The sequence below is a fragment of the Strongylocentrotus purpuratus genome, unplaced genomic scaffold (assembly GCF_000002235.5).
Source record: "Strongylocentrotus purpuratus isolate Spur 01 unplaced genomic scaffold, Spur_5.0 spur5_scaffold_3, whole genome shotgun sequence".
NCBI lineage: Eukaryota > Metazoa > Echinodermata > Echinoidea > Camarodonta > Strongylocentrotidae > Strongylocentrotus > Strongylocentrotus purpuratus.
In genome coordinates, this window is record NW_022145609.1 from 14,172,414 (window position 1) to 14,191,771 (window position 19,358).

General features: G+C 37.0%; 1 protein-coding gene across 1 annotated transcript in view; it reads right to left on the bottom strand.

The window, feature by feature from the left end:
• LOC578144 (deleted in malignant brain tumors 1 protein-like) overlaps nucleotides 1-18,701 on the bottom strand; it is a 63,363-nt gene extending 44,662 nt beyond the window's left edge. Inside the window, exons 1-5 of the mRNA XM_030995759.1 lie at nucleotides 18,335-18,701; nucleotides 4,673-4,873; nucleotides 3,365-3,583; nucleotides 2,586-2,894; nucleotides 2,002-2,151 (exon numbers count right to left, since the gene is read on the bottom strand). Of these exons, the coding sequence (XP_030851619.1) occupies nucleotides 2,002-2,151; nucleotides 2,586-2,894; nucleotides 3,365-3,583; nucleotides 4,673-4,873; nucleotides 18,335-18,701 (1,246 nt within the window). The remainder of the gene's footprint in view (nucleotides 1-2,001; nucleotides 2,152-2,585; nucleotides 2,895-3,364; nucleotides 3,584-4,672; nucleotides 4,874-18,334) is intronic.
• Between the last annotated feature and the right edge of the window lie 657 nt (nucleotides 18,702-19,358).

Consider the following 19,358-nt stretch of genomic DNA (forward strand, 5'->3'; position numbering starts at 1 on the left):
GTAAATGTAAGCGAGTTAGCTAAGACCTTAAAGTTGTCAACCGTGAGGTATTTTCTGAGTCTATCGAAAAGTGCAAGTCGGGAACCAATCTTCATTGTTTCTTCAACATGTTTTTGCCAAGTTAATGGCTCATCCATCCAAACGCCAAGATATTTATAAGTGGTTACTCTTCCCAGCTCATGATTGTCAACAGCGAGAATTATATCACCACCATTTGTAAGTTTTCTATGGGAGCCCAAAACCATGTATTGAGTTTTTGATTAATTTAACCTGAGAGGATTTTGTGTCAGCCATTTATTGGCTCAAGCTCCTTAATCAATACAGATTCAATGTCTTTTATATCTTCCCCATTGTAGTACAATATTGTATAGTTGGCGTACATCATAATGTGGCACTTTTCAACAATCCCGAAAACAGAAGAGGCCCGATAATCAAGCCTTGCGGAAGGCCAGATCTGACATTAGTAATGTCAGACAAGGTCCCTTTGACAGATGTACGTTAGGTTATTTTGGATAAATATGATTGAATCCAAATAAGCTTAATGTCTTTAACTCCATACAAAGGAAGTTTCTTTAACAAAAAACTAAATTAAAAAGAATACATTGAAATAAAATGTAGTAATAACTTGGTTGTTGAAAAAATAGTCAGACATACATTGTAACAGGATGGTCACTTGACAAGTTCGGATATATTTAGATTTTGTGCATGACAGATTATCCTCTTCTAAATTTAAAACAAATGGTTTATATATACGATATTAATAAGTTTTTTAACCTCTTTTAGTGTATTTCTTTAAATGGTGGTTTATGTACATGAATAGCTGTCATATTGTTTCATGTGTTAGCAAACTGGAATCCTCGAGTTTGCTTCAGGTTCTCTTAACATACACATCCAAAGTTAATTGTCCCTGTTTTCATCGGACTGTCCATCTTCTTCTGCTCTGCTTTTATTTATGAGAGTACCAGTCTGTAGCATAGCACTTGGTAGTCCAGTTCTGGACCCTTTTTATTGATTTATTTATTCGCCGACTATACGCGTTAGTGGTGGCGCGATCCCGAAAACCGGGATCGCGCCACCACTCGGATCATAGCGTATAGTCGGCGAAGAAAACAATGAAAAGGGTCCAAAACTAGACTAAGCACTTGGAAGAAGATACCCATCGAGATCTATGTCGTTTTTTGTTGCGGATTTTTGGTTAACAATTTTCATATCCATGTACTTGTGTATCTCTCTCTATACATGTGTCGTATCTTGCAGTAAGGGGATATTCCCTTCACCTGCAGTACAACAAATTTCCGCGTTCGATTCCTTGTCGTTATTTTCGTTACTGAATCACCATCATTTAACATGTTTTTGTGTTTGGAAGGAGGTATCCATCAAGATCTACGTCCGTCCCCGTTTTCGGCTTTTGGTATACTATTTTCATTTCCATATAATCATGTTTCGTGTTTACCTTTGTGCATTGAGGCAAAGACACCGTTTCTGCATTTTCATCAGGAGGTTTTGGCATATCCGTTTTGCCAACATGATTTCTCTTATCCGATACCGACTTTCCATTTTTCAAAGGTCTTTCTGTGTTCGGAAGAAGATTTCCGTCTACGTCACAGTCCTCATCACTTTGAGGTGTTTGGTAAACCGTTTTCATGCCCGCATTTTCATGGAAATCTTCTAAATTGTCTTTTATATCTTTTATATTTGATTCATAATGGTGACCACAAACATCGTTTTCAAGTCTTTCATGTAATTTAGGTGGAGCATTCAAGTCTTGGTAACCAGAACCAACTGACAGAGCGTGCATTGATGATATAGTCGTCGCGTCCATATATATTTCTGTATTTAAATTCCTAGCAGTCATTCTCTTTGTATACCTATAAATACAGTACCCAAACAAAGCGATTAGAATGATGCTAAATGATAAAATAAACAGCCAAAATAAAATTATCATCCGGAGATCGTCTTGTAGAATTGGGTTTACAGTTGATTTTAAATTTCCAATTTTACTTGTGTTAAGCGGATATGTCGTGGTAATGACCTCGTGTCCTTGTTGTCTTGGTGGAACTATTGTAGTTTCGTGTCCATTGGGCACTAGCTTGGTTGTGTACGTTGGCGGTATTTCATCAGAGGTGATCATGTCCGAGTAAGTCCTCAAACCTAGAAAGATGTTTCGAAACAATAAATTCGGCTTTCTGTACCGATAAATATTCATGGAAAAGAAAATTAATAAACACAGCTATAACAAATGTAAAAATACTGAATAAAAACAAGTCTATTCTTTTTACTTAAAATGATCCATATAATGTTCACTTTTGTGACATGAGTTTTTACAAAATCAAGCGACGTGAGCTTTCATAAACCGCAAGATTTCTTAATTTTCGATTAACGGATTAAAATACAAACTTTATTTCAGAGGGGGGGGGGGGGGGCTGTGTTGTGAATGTAATCTTGTTTCTTTTTATAACGACGTTACCCGGTTGTTTTATTATCGTGCTTACATACGTATAATATAATTGTCCTCCTTTTCGGACGATCTGTATTCTGCTGATTACATTGTTTTGTGTGTGTAAATGACGGTTCTATGATATTACCTCCACGTTTACATATAACGCTGGCATCCCCCTCGTGTGTACAATGATGAACACCTATCCCCTTATGCTGGCAGTATCTGAGGCTGGTTTCTGTCCCGTTGCACTTAACACCATCCAGAAAGATATCACCAGAGCCTTGACCAAATCTGGCACGGGGCAGAGCAGCCACAGCACCATCAAATCCTAACTGTCGACATACAACCTTAGCGTCGTCCAGGTCCCAGAAATCGTCGCATACAGTCCCCCAAGACCCTTCGTGTAGTATCTCAACTCTTCCTTCATATCCACCGGCTCCATTGACAAGTTGAACTGAAATGTAAAGCATATGAATACAGATTCATATTGGTCAAATTAGAAAATTATTAGAAATGTTTAGCGATTATCAACGCAACTCTGAACAAATTATTTCATAGAACGGTATGTTGGAAATACTTGGTGACAATTGACAAACACATGTTAGGAGTACGCGCTATAGAGCACTTTAGCCACAGCTTAAAAGAAAATGCCTAATCAGGGACACATGTAGAAATTTGTAAAACATATCTCAATCTGACAGTGTTATAAATATAAAAATCTCATCTATATTAACACCAGAAAAGTATCAATTCAAGAAGCATAGGCCTATCCAGACGGGATAGAAACGGATGACGATCAGAATTTCCATATTAAAATCTTACCTCCCAAGGAGCAAGAAGCGCCGGCATCACTACTATGACTACAGTGAGAACGTCCTACACCTGCATGAAAACAATCTGCCAAGTTATCTTCATTTCCCCTACAGCCGAGAGATGTCAGAAGACTATGGTCAGGTCCTTGACCAAACCTTGCAGAAATAGACGCAGCTATTGCGTCGTTGAACCCCATCATTCTACAAACAACCCTCGCATCTTTTATATCCCACCAGTCATCACAGATAGTTCCCCAGAATCCATCGTAAAGTATTTCTACTCTTCCTTCAGCATCGTTTGATCCATTGACGAGACGAACTTGAAATGGATCTAGACGGTCAGGATGAAAAGGATTTTTATAATTGACAAACGTGTGTCCAAAGATTTATTCATGAAGATTGATATTCGTATAAAAAAGAACCCATACATGAACCATTGGTCAACACAAACAGTGGTGAATTGGGTTTTGTATGTTTATTAACACAGGTAACTGACGTGTTACCGATCGACAAAAACTAAGTATACCAAAGAAACTAAATCGTTTGATGTTATATATTTAAACTATTTTCAATTATAATAAAAAAGCTAAACCGGTGTAATGGTAACCTGAGCGTAACCGTAATGAGCATCCCTATGTATAGGACCAATTGAAGGTATTTTTATCGCAATACCTCCCCGTAACATCTCTATGACTCAATTTGGCTGAAAACTAGTATTTGCACTCCAATATTTAAAAATACGATTTTACCGCTTTCGGGACCGGGCGTAGCACTACCAAGCCCCGTCCAATCCAAGCGTTTTACAAACTACTCTTGCGTCTCTTAGAACCCAGTTATCATCACAAATAGTTCCCCAGCTTCCCTTATACAAAACCTCCACTCTGCCTTCTGAATCGGTGGTCCCATTGGTAAGACGAACTTGAAATTGCTCTGATGTGTTTAATGAACGGTTAGGATGAAAAGCAGAATATGTTTATCAAATAAAATGTATATACTCTTACAAGGAAATGTAATCATGCACTCCTAAAAAATGCCAGTACATGGATTGGTTTAGAGCACTACACGTGATCAGAAATATTTGGAGAAGAGCAATCTCTTTATTATTAAACAAAAAATAAAGGTGAAATGTCGAAGTAAGGAAACTCCCCAATAATTTGTTTGCGGAAGTCAGTTTTTTGCGGCCGACCTCATTGACTGACTACAGGGCATGCAAAGTATACCTCTCGGGGGAATATGCAGGTGATTTAATTAGACATATTTACTCTAGCGACTAGCCTTAAAAAAAACCTACCTCCCGAATGACAAAGAGCGCCTGCATCCCTTGTATGGCCGCAAGAGTAACTTTCAACCCCTGCAAGAGCACAATCAGCTATGCTGTCTTCAGTTCCGTCACAATTGACATACTTTAGTAGAATACTACCAGAGCCCTGACCAAACCGTGCAGATCCCGGTGCGTCCAAGGCTCCATCAAACCCAAGCATTCTGCAAATCACCCTCGCGTCCCTCAGATCCCAGCCAACATCACAGATTGTCTCCCAGGATCCATCGTGCATGATCTCTACTGTGCCTTCAGCATTGTTTGACCCACCGACGAGACGAACTTCAAATGGCTTTGGATGGACTATTAGGGAAGAGCGTGGTAAAAAGGTCGTTTTAGATGATATTACCACACCTTTCACTTTCAATAGCATATTATTAGGGCACTTATTAGGTGATACGTAACGAAGTCAACGTATCACCTTTTGATTTCGTCAAGATTTTTCTTTATTATTAGGTGGTCTGTCGATGACAGATCACCTATTGATTTCGTTAGAATTTTCTTTCTTTATTCTTTATTCTTTCTTTATTAGGTGGTCTGTCGATGACAGATCACCTATTGATTTCGTTAGAATTTTCTTTCTTTATTCTTTATTCTTTATTCTTTATTCTTTATTTATTTTTATTTATTCCGTACACTTTTTTTGTGTATACGTTTACTCGAACTCGACCTGGTCAATTTCCTTCAAATTTCTGCTAGTCATCAGGCCCTATGATATGAAGTTCCCGAAACCTTTTTCAAGTTCATGGGGTCATCGTGACGTCATCCAGGCGCCATTTTGTAAAAATCAGGTCATTATCATATCTCAATAACGAGTAATCAAAAATAAACCATATTTAGTATACATCAACTTCCGGTCAAAGGTCAACTAAAAATGTCAACAAAATCCGTGCGCGCACCTCGACGCGCACGTACGCCCGCTTAAAATTTTTAAAATGCTCCAATTCGTCCCAAATTTTGTTTGCACACGTTTCAGGTCATTTTAAGCATTTCAAAATTTTCCGTCCGTAAGTGTCCCCGCGCGCGTTGCGCGCGCTCACAGCGCGCGTAAAAAGTCAAATTTAATTTTTTTTACATGATTTAGATTCCTCTTACCGTAAATGACAATTTACATTAATTTCAGTCACTCTTGACCTTTCATAAGGCCGTGAGCGCGCGTCAAAGTTCAAAATCCGCGCGTGCTGCTATGGGCAATATAATGCAAATTTGATCAAAAACATGCCATTTTAAAAATCAAAATAGCTCTTCAGATAGTCCATTGACCCCCAATTTTTATATCATGGTTGGAAAAAGCATGAGTTGGAGATATGAATTCATGTCTCATTTGATCCTCAATTAACTCATGACGTCATCATAATGGCCTCCGAACTCAAAATTTCAATTTGCATATTATGACGTCAGCAGATTTTTGAAAAATTGATTGTATCTCTGTAAATATTGATCAATTTTCTTTCAAATTTTGATATGATCTAGCTGAGACAATTCTCTACAAATACAGTCAACACGATATTTCATTTTGACAAAGGCATCATGGCGTATTTTTGCGATTAAAGGAGGCATGTCAATTTTTCACATTTTGCGTGTATTCTCTATGGGACATGACTTTTTCTCAAAACTGGATTCTACATCCTGTCTTTTGCGAGCAATATCTCCGTCGTTTTAGCTTTGTTTACGCTGAACTTTGAGTATGTTGTAGCTGAGACAATAAGCTATCACAAGTGTGCCCTTTATTTTTCGATCAGATGCCGGGATCATGCTCATATTTCAATTACAAAGTGGGATTTGTGCATTCCATTTTCCGTTTACGTGTAATCTCTATGGGAAATGTTTTGGTATATCGGTAACGCACTTGACTTCCGACCTCGAGGTCCCTGGTTCGAGTCCGGGCGTCTCCAACAATTTTTTTTCTTCACTTTTTTTTCTTTTTGACCTTTCACTCTACCATCTCCTTTGAATATTAAAACACGTACAATCGAAAATAATGTAATAAACAACCATATTTACTTTATTATTACCCTATTATCACTAGATCCATTACTTTTTGCGTGTAATCCTTATTGGAGATGACTTTTTCTCAAATCTGGATTCTACATTCTTGTCTTTTGCGAGCAATATCGCCGTTATTTCGGCTTGATTTTTGTTGATTTTTGAGTATGTTGTAGCTGAGACTATATACTATCTAAATGTTCTCTCATTTTTTAAGTCTGTCATCGTAGTCTGTTGATGATAATCATCAACATCATCATGATCATCATGATCATCATCATCGTCATCACCATTACTATCAAGATCATCATCATCATGATCATCATGATGATCATCATTGTTTACATGTCTATATAACTTCTTCCTTTCTCAATATAGTAAATATTATAATCTATCATAAGACTTGAAGACAGACCACCTAATTCGTCCCCATGACGAATTAAATTTCTAGTTTATTTTTATTTCTTCCGTACACTTTTTTTGTGTATACGTTTACTCGAAATCGACTTGGTCAAATTCCTTCAAATTTCTGATAGTCATTAGGCCCTATAATATCAAGTTCCCGAAACCTTTTTCAAGTTCATGGGGTCATCGTGACGTCATCCAGGCGCCATTTTGTAAAAATCAAGTCATTATCATATCTCGATAACGAGTCTTCAAAAATAAACCATATTTGGTATACATCAACTTCAGGTCAAAGTTCAACTAAAAATGTCAACAAAATTTGCGCGCGCACCTCGACGCGCACGTACGCGCGCATTAAAATTTTAAAATGCTCAAATTCGTTCCAAATTTTTTTTGCACACGTTTCAGGCAATTGTAAGCATTTTCAAGATTTTGCGCGAGAGCACTTTTTTGCGCGCGTTTCCGCGCGTAAGTGCGCGTACTGACATTTTACAACATGGAAACGCCAAATTTTCTCTATCATATCAACCACATTTTTCCAAGCATTTTGATACCTTGTTCACCTTTTTCTGACCAGTGATAACGCAATGAGCGTCCGTCAAAGTTTACAGCACACGCGGATCTGCATTATCCCTATCCACATTACATGTGCAAAAACAAGCCTATACAAAATTCATTTTAACTCTTCAGAATGGATAGATACCCCCAATTTTTTTCATATTTAGATAGATCATGAGTCGGAGATATGATTTCATGTCTCATTTGACCCTCAATTAACTCATGACGTCATCATAATGGCCTCCGAACTTAAAATTTCAATTTGCATATTATGACGTTAGCAGATTTTTGGAAAATTGATTGTATCTCTGTAAATGTTGATCAATTTTCTTTCAAATTTTGATATGTTTTAGCTGAGAATATTTTCTACGAATGTATTTCACACGATATTTCATTTGAACAATGGCATCATGGCGTATTTTTGCGATTAAAGGAGGCATGTCAATTTTTCACATTTTGCGTGTATTCTCTATGGGACATGACTTTTTCTCAAAACTGGTTTCTACATTCTTGTCTTTCGCGAGCAATATCTCCGTCGTTTTATCTTCGTTTACGCTGAGCTTTGAGTATGTTGTAGCTGAGTCAATATGCTATCGTAAGTGTGCCCTTTAATTTTCGATCAGATGCCGGGATCATGCTCATATTTCACTTACAAAGTGGGATTTGATAATTCCATTTTCCGTTTACGTGTAATCTCTATGGGAAATATTTTGGTACATCGGTAACGCACTTGACTTCCGACCTCGAAGTCCCTGGTTCGAGTCCGGGCGTCTCCAACAATTTTTTTCTTCACTTTTTTTTCTTTTTGACCTTTCACTGTACCTTTTCCTTTGCTTATTAAAACACGTAGAATCACAAATAATGTTATAAACAACCATGTTTACTTTATTATTCCCCTATTATCACTTGATCCATTACTTTTTGAGTGTAGTCCCTATGGGAGATGACTTTTTCTCAAATCTGGATTCTACATTCCTGTCTTTTGCGAGCAATATCGCCGTTATTTCCGTTTGGTTTTTGTTGATTTTGGAGTATGTTGTAGCTGAGACTATATGCTATCTAAATGTTCCCTCATTTTTTTCAATCAGATGTCATCATGGTCTGTTGATGATCATCATCAACATCATCATGATGATCATCATCATCATCAACATCGTCATCACCATTACTATCAGGATCATCATCATCATGATCATCATGATGATCATCATTGTTTACATGTCTATATAACTTCTCCCTTTCTCAATATAGTAAGTATTATAATCTATCATAAGACTTGAAGACAGACCACCTTAATCGTCCTCGTGACGATTTAAATTCTAGTAATTTAATTGGAATTGTACAAACACTCACATTTTTTTTATTTCTTCCGTACACTTTTTTGTGTATACGTTTACTCGAAATCGACAAGGTCAATTTCCTTCGAATTTCTGTTAGTCATTAGGCCCTATAATATCAAGTTCCCGAAACCTTTTTCAAGTTCATGGGGTCATCGTGACGTCATCCAGGCGCCATTTTGTAAAAATCTGGTCATTATCATATCTCGATCACGAGTCATAAAAAAAAAACCATATTTGGTATACATCAACTTCAGGTCAAAGGTCAATTAAAAATGTCAACATATTCCACGCGCGCACCTCGACGCGCGCGTACGCGCGCATCAAAATTTCAAAATGCTCCATTTCGTCCCAAATTTTGTTTGCACACGTTTCAGGGCATTTTAAGCATTTCATAAAAATCGCGCAAAACACGCATTTTTTGCACGTTTTCGTTCGTAGCGGCCAAACGAAAAATAATTCCCCAACCCGAATTTTTGACAGGATATTTCTTAACTTTTTCCGAACAATTTGATACCATGTTTATCTTTTCATGACCATTATTGACGGAATTAGCGTCATTTTAAAATACACGTCCGTACGCGCGAGATCTTGTAATACATAGCATATATGGGCAAAAACATGCCTATACAAAATCCATTATAGCTCTTTAGGAAGTCCACAGAACCCCCAAATTATTCTCATATTTGGATAGAATATGAGTTGGAGATATGATTTCATGTCTCATTTGACCCTCAATTAACTCATGACGTCATCATAATGGCCTCCGAACTCAAAATTTCAATTTGCATATTATGACGTCAGCAGATTTATAGAAAATTGATTTTATCTCTGTAAATATTGATCAATTTTCTTTCAAATTTTAATATGTTCTACCTGAATATATTTTCTACAAATTTAGTTGCCACGATATTTCATTTTGACAATGGTATCATGACGTATTTTTGCGATTAAAGGAGGCATGTCAATTTTTCACATTTTGCGTGTATTCTCTAAGGGACATGACTTTTTCTCAAAACTGGATTCTACATTCTCGTCTTTCGCGAGCAATATCTCCCTCGTTTTATCTTTGTTTACGCTGAGCTTTTAGTATGTTGTAGCTGAGACAATAAGCTATCATGAGTGTGTCATTTATTTTTCGATCAGATGCCGGTATCATGCTCATATTTTACTTACAAAGTGGGATTTGAGAATTCTATTTTCCGTTTACGTGTAATCTCTATGGGAAATGTTTTGGTATATCGGTAACGCACTTGACTTCCGACCTCGAGGTCCCTGGTTCGAGTCCGGGCGTCTCCAACAATTTTTTTTCTTCACTTTTTTTTCTTTTTGACCTTTCACTGTACCATCTCCTTTGAATATTAAAACACATACAATCGCAAATAATGTAATAAACAACCATATTTACTTTATTATTACCCTATTATCACTTGATCCATTCCTTTTTGCGTGTAATCCTAATGGGAGATGACTTTTTCTCAAATCTGGATTCTACATTCTTGTCTTTTGCGAGCAATATTGCCGTTATTTCAGCTTGATTTTTGTTGATTTTTGAGTATGTTGTAGCTGAGACTATATACTATCTCAAGGTTCTCTCATTTTTTTTCAGTCTGATGTCATCATGGTCTGTTGATGATAATCATCAACATCATCATGATCATGATCATCATCATCATCATCGTCATCACCATTACTATCAAGATCATCATCATCATGATCATCATGATCATCATTGTTTACATGTCTATATAACTTCACCCTTTCTCAATATAGTAAATATTATAATCTATCATAAGACTTGAAGGCAGACCACCTTATTCGTCCTCGTGACGAATTAAATTCTAGTAATTTAATTGGAATTGTACAAAAACTCGAATTTTTTAAATTTCTTCCGTACACTTTTTTGTGTATACGTTTACTCGAAATCGACTTGGTCAATTTCCTTCAAATTTCTGTTAGTCATTAGGCCCTATAATATCAAGTTCCCGAAACCTTTTTCAAGTTCATGGGGTCATCGTGACGTCATACAGGCGCCATTTTGTAAAAATCAGGTCATTATCATATCTCGATAACGAGTCGTCAAAAATCAACTATATTTAGTATACATCAACTTCAGGTCAAAGGTCAACGAAAAATGTCAACAAATTCCGCGCGCGCACCTCGACACGCGCGTACGCGCGCATTAAAATTTTAAATTGCTCCAATTCGTCCCAAATTTTGTTTGCACGCGTTTTAGGGCATTTTAAGCAATTCATAAAAATCGCGCAAAACACGCATTTTTGCGTGTTTTTGTTCGTAGCGGCCAAACGAAAAATATTTCCCTAACCCGAATTTTTGACAGGATATTCCTTTCCTTTTTCCGAACAATTTGATACCATGTTTATCTTTTCATGACCATTATTGACGGAATTAGCGTCCGTTTAAAATACACGTCTGTACGCGCGAGATCTTGTAATACATAGCATATATGGGCAAAAACATGCCTATACAAAATCCATTATAGTTCTTTAGGAAGTCCACAGAACCCCCAAATTGTTCTCATATTTGGATAGAATATGGGTTGGAGATATGATTTTAGGTCACATTTGGCCATTATATATATCGTGACATCATCATAATGGCCTTGGAACTAAAAAAACGAATTTGCATATTATGACGTCATCATATATATAGAAAATTGATTATATCTCTGTAAATATTGATCAATTTTCTTTCAAATTTTGATATGTTCTACCTGAGAATATTCTCTACAAATGTATTAATCACGATATTTCATTTTGACAATGGTATCATGGCGTACTTTTGCGATTAAAGGAGGCATGTCAATTTTTTACATTTTGCGTGTATTCTCTATGGGACATGACTTTTTCTCAAAACTGGATTCTACATTCTCGTCTTTCGCGAGCAAAATCTCCGTCGTTTTATCTTTGTTTACGCTGAGTTTTGAGTATGTTGTAGCTGAGACAATAAGCGATCACAAGTGTGCCCTTTATTTTTCGATCAGATGCCGGGATCATGCTCATATTTCAATTACAAAGTGGGATTTGAGAATTCCATTTTCCGTTTGCGCGCACGTTTGTGTTCGTAATGGTCGTTCGCAACCTAGAATCTCCCTTTTTTGTCTATCATAGTATTGCCCATTTTATTCCGAACAATTTGATACCATGTTTATCTCTTTATGACCATTAATAGCGAAATGAGCGTCCGTTCAAGGTAAATTCCGTTCGAACACTCAATTAACTCATGACGTATTTATGATGGCCTCCGTTCAAGGTAAATGTCCGTGCGTGCGAACTCTTGTAATACATAGCATATATGGGCAAAAAACATGCCTATACAAAATCCATTGTAGCTCTTTAGGATGCAAGATGACCCCAATTTTTTCTTCATATCTTGATAAAGTATGAGTCGAAAATATGATTTCATGTCTCATTTGACCCTCAATTAACTCATGACGTCATCATAATGGCCTCCGAATTCAAAATTTCAATTTGCATATTATGACGTTATCATATTTTTGGAAAATTGATTGTATCTCTGTAAATATTGATCGATTTTCATCCAAATTTTGATATGTTTTAGCTGAGACAATTTTCTACGGATGCAGTATCCACGCATTTTCATTTTGATGAAAACATCATGGCTTTTTTTTTGCGATTAAAGGAGGCATGTCAATTTTTTACATTTTGCGTGTATTCTCTATGGGACATGACTTTTTCTGAAAACTGGATTCTACATTTCCGTCTTTCACGAGCAATATCTCCGTCGTCTTAGCTTCGTTTTCGCTGAGCATCGAGTATGTTGTAGCTGAGACAATAAGCTATCACAAATGTGACATTTATTTCTCGATCAGATGCCGGGATCATGCTCATATTTCAGACCACCTTAATCGTCCTCGTGACGATTTAAATTCTAGTTTATTTTTATTATTCTTCCTCGAATTTGTTCGCAGGATATCTCAAGACTGAATAAAGCCATTGTCATGAAACTTTCAATGATGATAGATCTTAGTCTAACTTAGAACTGCGTGACTTTTCAAAGACTCAAAGTCATCGTGACGTCATCCAGGCGCCATTTTGTGAAAATCAACTAATGATCATATCTTCATAACGGATAGTAATTTTTCATTCATATTTATCATGATTAAGATCAATATCCGACCGGTCAATTTCAGGTCAATAAATGCACGCAAAAATGCGCGTACGCGTTTGTGCGCGCGTTAACGCGCGCGTAAAATTTTAAATTGCTCAAAATCGTCTTAAATTTTTTTTGCATACGTTTCAGGTCATATGGAGCATTTTAAAAAAAATTACGCACACGCGCATGCGCGCGCGTTTTCGCGCGTACTGGCATTTTGCAACATAGAATCGCCGATTTTTTTCTGTCATCATATTCGGTACATTTTTCCAAGCATTTTGATAATTTGTTCACCTTTTATTAACGCAATGAGCGTCCGTCAAAGTTGACAGCACGCGCGGATTTGCGTTATCTTTATCCACAATACATGGGCAAAAACATGCCTATATAAAATTCATTGTAACTCTTTAGGATAGATAGAAACTCCTAATATTTTTTCATATTTGGATAGATTATGAGTTGCAGATATGATTTCATGTCTCATTTTATCCTCAATTAACTCATGACGTCATCATAATGGCCTTCAAACTCAAAATTTCAATTTGCATATTATGACGTCAGCATATTTTTGGAAAATTGATTGTATCTCTGTAAATATGGATCAATTTTCTTTTTAATTTTGATATGTTCTAGCTGAGACAATTTTCTACAAATGTAGTACTCACAATTTTTATTTTTGACAAAAGTATCATGGTGTATTTTTGCGATTAAAGGAGGCATGTCAATTTTTCGCATTTTGCGTGTATTCTCTATGGGACATGACTTTTTCTCAAAACTGGATTCTACACTCCTGTCTTTCGCGAGCAAAATCTCCGTTGTTTTAGCTTCATTTTCGCTGAGCTTCGGATATGTTGTAGCTGAGACAATAAGCTATCACAAGTGTGCCATTTATTTTTTCGATTAGATGCCGGGATCATGCTGATATTTCACTTGCAAAGTAGGATTTCTGAATTCCATTTCCCGTTTACGTGTAATCGCTATGGGAGATGTTTTGGTATATCGGTAACGCACTTGACTTCCAACCTCGAGATCCCTGGTTCGAGTCCGGGTGTCTCAAACAATTTTTTGCTCCACTTTTTTTTCCTTTTGACCTTCACTGTACCATCTCCTTTGATTGTTTAAACACGTAGATTCGCAAATAATGTCATAAATAACCCTTTTTACTTTATTATTACCCTATTTTCACTTAATCCATTAATTTCTGGGTGTAATCCCTATGGGAAATGACTTTTTCTCAAATCTGGAGTCTACATTCCTGTCTTTTGCGAGCAATATCGCCGTTATTTCTGCTTGGATTTTGTTGATTTTTGAATATGTTGTAGCTGAGACTATATGCTATCTAAATCAACCCTCATTTTTTTCAATAAGATGTCATGATCGCGCTCATGATCATGATCATGATCATCATTATCATAATGATGATAATCATTTATCAATTACATTTTCATTTCTTTGAATAAGATAAAATCGTCAAAAGGTGTTCTTCATGATGTATTTTAGAGTCAAATGTGTAACTGGTTACTGCACAGGGTCAAAGGTCATATATTGTTTCAATCTATCTTTCCTAGATCCATGATGATCAAGGAGACACAATCTAATCTTGACATTTGAATAGATCATAATGGGAGAAGCATATAAATGGGAGAAGCATTTTACAAAATAATATATCGTGTAATGCATTATTCGTTATGTAAACCATTATCATACGTATCACCTAATTCGTCTAAGTGACGAATTAAAGTCTAGTATTTATTTTGTGTCTGTATAGAAGAAATTACTATTATTCTTCCCCAATTTTGTTCGCAGGATATCTCAAGAATGGCTAAAGCCATTATCATGAAACTTGCCATGATGATAGATCCTAGTCTAACTTAGAACTGCGTGACTTTTCATAGACTCGACATCATCGTGACGTCATCTACGCGCCATTTTGTGAAAATCAACTTATGATCATATCTTCATAACGGAAAGTTATTTCTCATTTATAATTATCATGATTAAAATCAATATCTGTCCGGTCAATTTTGGGTCAATAAATGTGCGCAAATGCGCGCCTGCGCGTTCGTCCGCGCGTTTACGTGCGCGCAAAAATTTAAAATGCTCCAAATCATCCCAAATATTTTTTGCATATATTTCAGGCCATTCGGAGCATTTGACAAAATATCATGCATACGCGCATGCGCGCGCGTTTTTTGCACGTACTAGCATTTTGCGACGTAGAATCGCCGAATTTTCTCTGTTTTCATCTTTGGCACATTTTTCAAAGCATTTTGATAACTTGTTCACCTTTTTAAAACGCACTGAGCGTCCGTCAAAGTTGACAGCGCGCGGGCCTGCGTTATCTTTATCCATGGGCAAAAACATGCTTATACAAAATTCATTGTAACTCTTCAGAATAGATAGAAACTCCCAATAATTGTTAATATTTGGATAGATTATGAAATGGAGATATGATTTCATGTCTCATTTGACCCTCACCTAACTCATGACGTCATCATAATGGCCTCCAAACTCAAAAATGTAATTTGCATATTATGACATAAGCATATTTTTGGAAAATTGATAGTATCTCTGTAAAAATTGATTGTTTTTCTTCCAAATTTTAGTATGTTCTATCTGAGACAATTCTCTACGAATATAATGTCCACAATTTTTCATTTTTACAAAGGCATCATGGCGTATTTTGGGGATTAAAAGAGGCATGTCAATTTTTCACATTTTGCGTCTATTCTCTATGGGACATTACTTTTTCTCAAAACTCGATCCTACACTCCTGTCTTTCGCGAGCAAAATATCCGTTGTTTTAGCTTTGTTTTCGCTGAGCTTTGAGTATGTTGTAGCTGAGACAATAAGCTATCACACGTGTGCCTTTTATTTTTCGATCAGATGCCGGGATTATGCTCACATTTCACTTGCAAAGTAGGATTTGAGAATTCCATTTCCCGTTTACGTGTAATCGCTATGGGAAATGTTTTGCTATATCGGTAACGCACTTGACTTCCAACCTCGAGATCCCACAATATATGTCTTTCCTTTTTTTTTTCCTTTTTGACCTTTCACTGTACCATCTCCTTTGATTATTAAAACACGTAGAATCGCAAATAATGTAATGAACAACCCTATTTACTTTATTATTACCCTATTTTCACTAAATCCATTACTTTTTGCATGTAATCCCTACGGGAAATGACTTTTTCTCAAATCTGGCTTATACATTCCTGTCTTTTGAGCAATATCGCCGTTATTTCTGCTTGGATTTTGTTGATTTTTGAGTATGTTGTAGCTGAGACTATATGCTATCTAAATCAACCCTCATTTTTTCAATAAGATATCAGGATCACGCTCATGATCATGATCATCTTCATCATCATCATGATCATCATTATCATAATGATGATAATCATTTATCAATTACATTTTCGTTTCTTTGAATAAGATAAAATCGTCAAAAGGTGTTCTTCATGATGTAAATTAGAGTCAAAGGTGTAACGGGTTACTGCATAGAGTCAATGGTCATATGTTGTTACAATCTATCTTCCCTAGATCCATAATGATCAAGGGATCGTCACAATTTAAACTTGACATATGGATAGATCATAATGGGAAAAGTATTTTATAAAATAATATGATATCGTGTATTAAATGCATTCTTCGTTATGTAAACCAATATCATACGTATCACCTAATTCGTCTAAGTGACGAATTAAAGTCTAGTAATTTATTTGTAATTGATTCCATTTAGATATCCTATAAGAACTACGTAACAATTAACTTCAAACGTAATGCCGGCCGTAGAGGATGAAAGGGATAAGATAGATAGATAGATAAGATAGATAGATAATTTATTGGTCCATATTCAAAAACATAGAAAATTGGCCTCCACTGGCAGCACATAAACATAATACAAAGTAGTTACAAAATAATTGATATGTCACATAATGTACATAAATTCACACGAGATCATGACATTAACAAAAAGCATAAGTATAAATTACATAGTAATAGGGAAAACTTAAGAAAGAAGTCGACATTCAAAGATTGAGAAGTGAGAAAAAAGTCGTAAGGAGACTGAGGAGCAAAAATAGTAATAAGAGAGAGAGGGAAGAGGGGGAAAGAGACAGAGAGGGAGGGGAGAGATAGAGAGATAGAGAGATAGAGGGAGAGAGAGAGAAAGATAGGAACGAAAGGTGGACGTAAGGAGAGAAGAGGTTATAAATAGAGGGAGGGGAAAGAAAAGGAAAGGAAGGGGGACGAGTTATACACGACACATGTAACTGTCTATCTGAGAGGTAATAGACCAGTTTCGCAGTGTATCCACGTTGAATGCGCAGGTCCCCGCGAAGTGCGCGGACACGAATGACTCCTCCCACCCGCCAGGAACAATCGTACTCCAACAGGCAGAATGCGAGCTGCACACGAAAGACGCTACCAGGCTGGCAATACATTAGAGCTCGCCCAACCTAGCAACAACCAACGTACGCAACTCACACCCCGCCCACCAAAGCACAACCACTCCCAACGGTGAATGGAGCCACCCGCATCCAGGCACCCCGACAAAGACCCACGCACCCAACCCGAACTCACTGCGAAACTGGTCCATTATGTTGCACATTTTAAAAAACCGGCTTTATGGTACTAATTATGCGTAAAACAGAGCAGAGGCAAGATTGAACGGTGGGTCAATTGGCAGGTGTTAGAGTTACAAGGAAAATATAAATATATAACTGGCTAACTGGCTGGCAAGAGACTTTCAAAAGGGTCATCGCTTGACATTAGCATTGAACATATGAATGACATTCGGTACAAAGGATTGTCTGTAACGACAGCGGTTGCTCCTCGGTACGCGTAGGCGAATACCTGAGCGATTGAATCCAAAGAAATGATGTAATGGATGTGATGGGTCATTCATTATTGTGTGAACTTTAAGTAAGCCGACTATAAGTTGCATAGTCGGCTTAATATATATACATGCGTAGAATAAGGGAAGTTGTTATTGTAATACTATTATAAGTTGTAATTGCTTCCCCATACAAAACCGTCATGTCGGAATTAAAACAAACTTTCTTTCGAGAAACTCATTTGAATATTATCATGTAAAATCCGCTGGAACCATTTTTGCCCCCGTACAAAAAACGACCGATTACTAGTAAATCGTCAAGTATGTAATTTTCAATTTAAATTGGTTATACATCGAAATTCATTGTTAATGAGAGCAATGTAAATCCTCAAAGTCACTAATAAATTACTATTCCGATATTCATGCCCATCCAATAAGCACCTAATGAAAATCATTGTCCGGTAGCTGGACTACTTGCAATGATAGAGTACAGAGAAAACATACGTCCTGAGTAGCAGATGGCTCCTGCATCCCTTGTATGACTGCATGAGTAACGTCCAATCCCTGAATGAGTACACTCTGCTAGGTTGTCTTCAGTTCCGTCACAAGTGACATACTTTAGCAGGATACGACCAGAGCCCTGACCAAACCTTGCAGATCTCGGTGCATTTAAGGCTCCATCAAACCCCAGCATTCTACAAACCACCCTCGCGTCTCTCAGGTCCCACCACGAATCACAGATGGTTCCCCAGGATCCATCGTACAGTACCTCTACTCTGCCTTCAGCATCGTTTAGTCCACCGACAAGACGAACTTCAAATGGATCTGTGGGGGAGAACCAGGGGTGAAAGGATTTTTCTCTTGATACCATGTCATATTAAGACCAAAAGAGTACAAAAGTTATGGTTAAAACGCATATAAGTTTTTTTTTTTTTAGCCCAAAATCCTCGAGAGCAAACGCCTTAGAGTCCTGAGATAAGTATGGGTAGTGATAAAGAAGATAGTTAATACAGCCTATATTTCGTTCTTAAGATGAGAAAAGCGCTACAGATATATATATATATTAACCGGAAATGTCTTCCATTTCGGATGGATTTGTTTAGGTTTGAACGGTTTCTATGTAGAATACGGACCAAAAACTCAAAACTACCTCCGAAATAACAAATGACGCCTACATCCCTTGCATGACCGCATGAAGTATAATTTCCAACTCCTCCATGAGCGCAGTCTGCTAGGATGTCTTCTGTTCCCTCACACTCGACATAAGCTAGAAGAATACGCCCAGAGCCCTGACCAAACTTAGCCGACCGTGGCAATTGAGGGCACCGTCGAAGCCCAGCATCCTACAAACCACCCATGCTTAGAAAAAAAATCCCACCTGTCATCACAGAGAGTTCCAATCCAAAATCCAATCCAGGAATTTTTAAAGCGCCAATATCTAGTTGCCTAATCAAAGGCGCGGATGAGCCTGAAAAACTACCAAAAATGTATATTCATGATTCTAACTAGGAATGACAGAAAAAGCAGT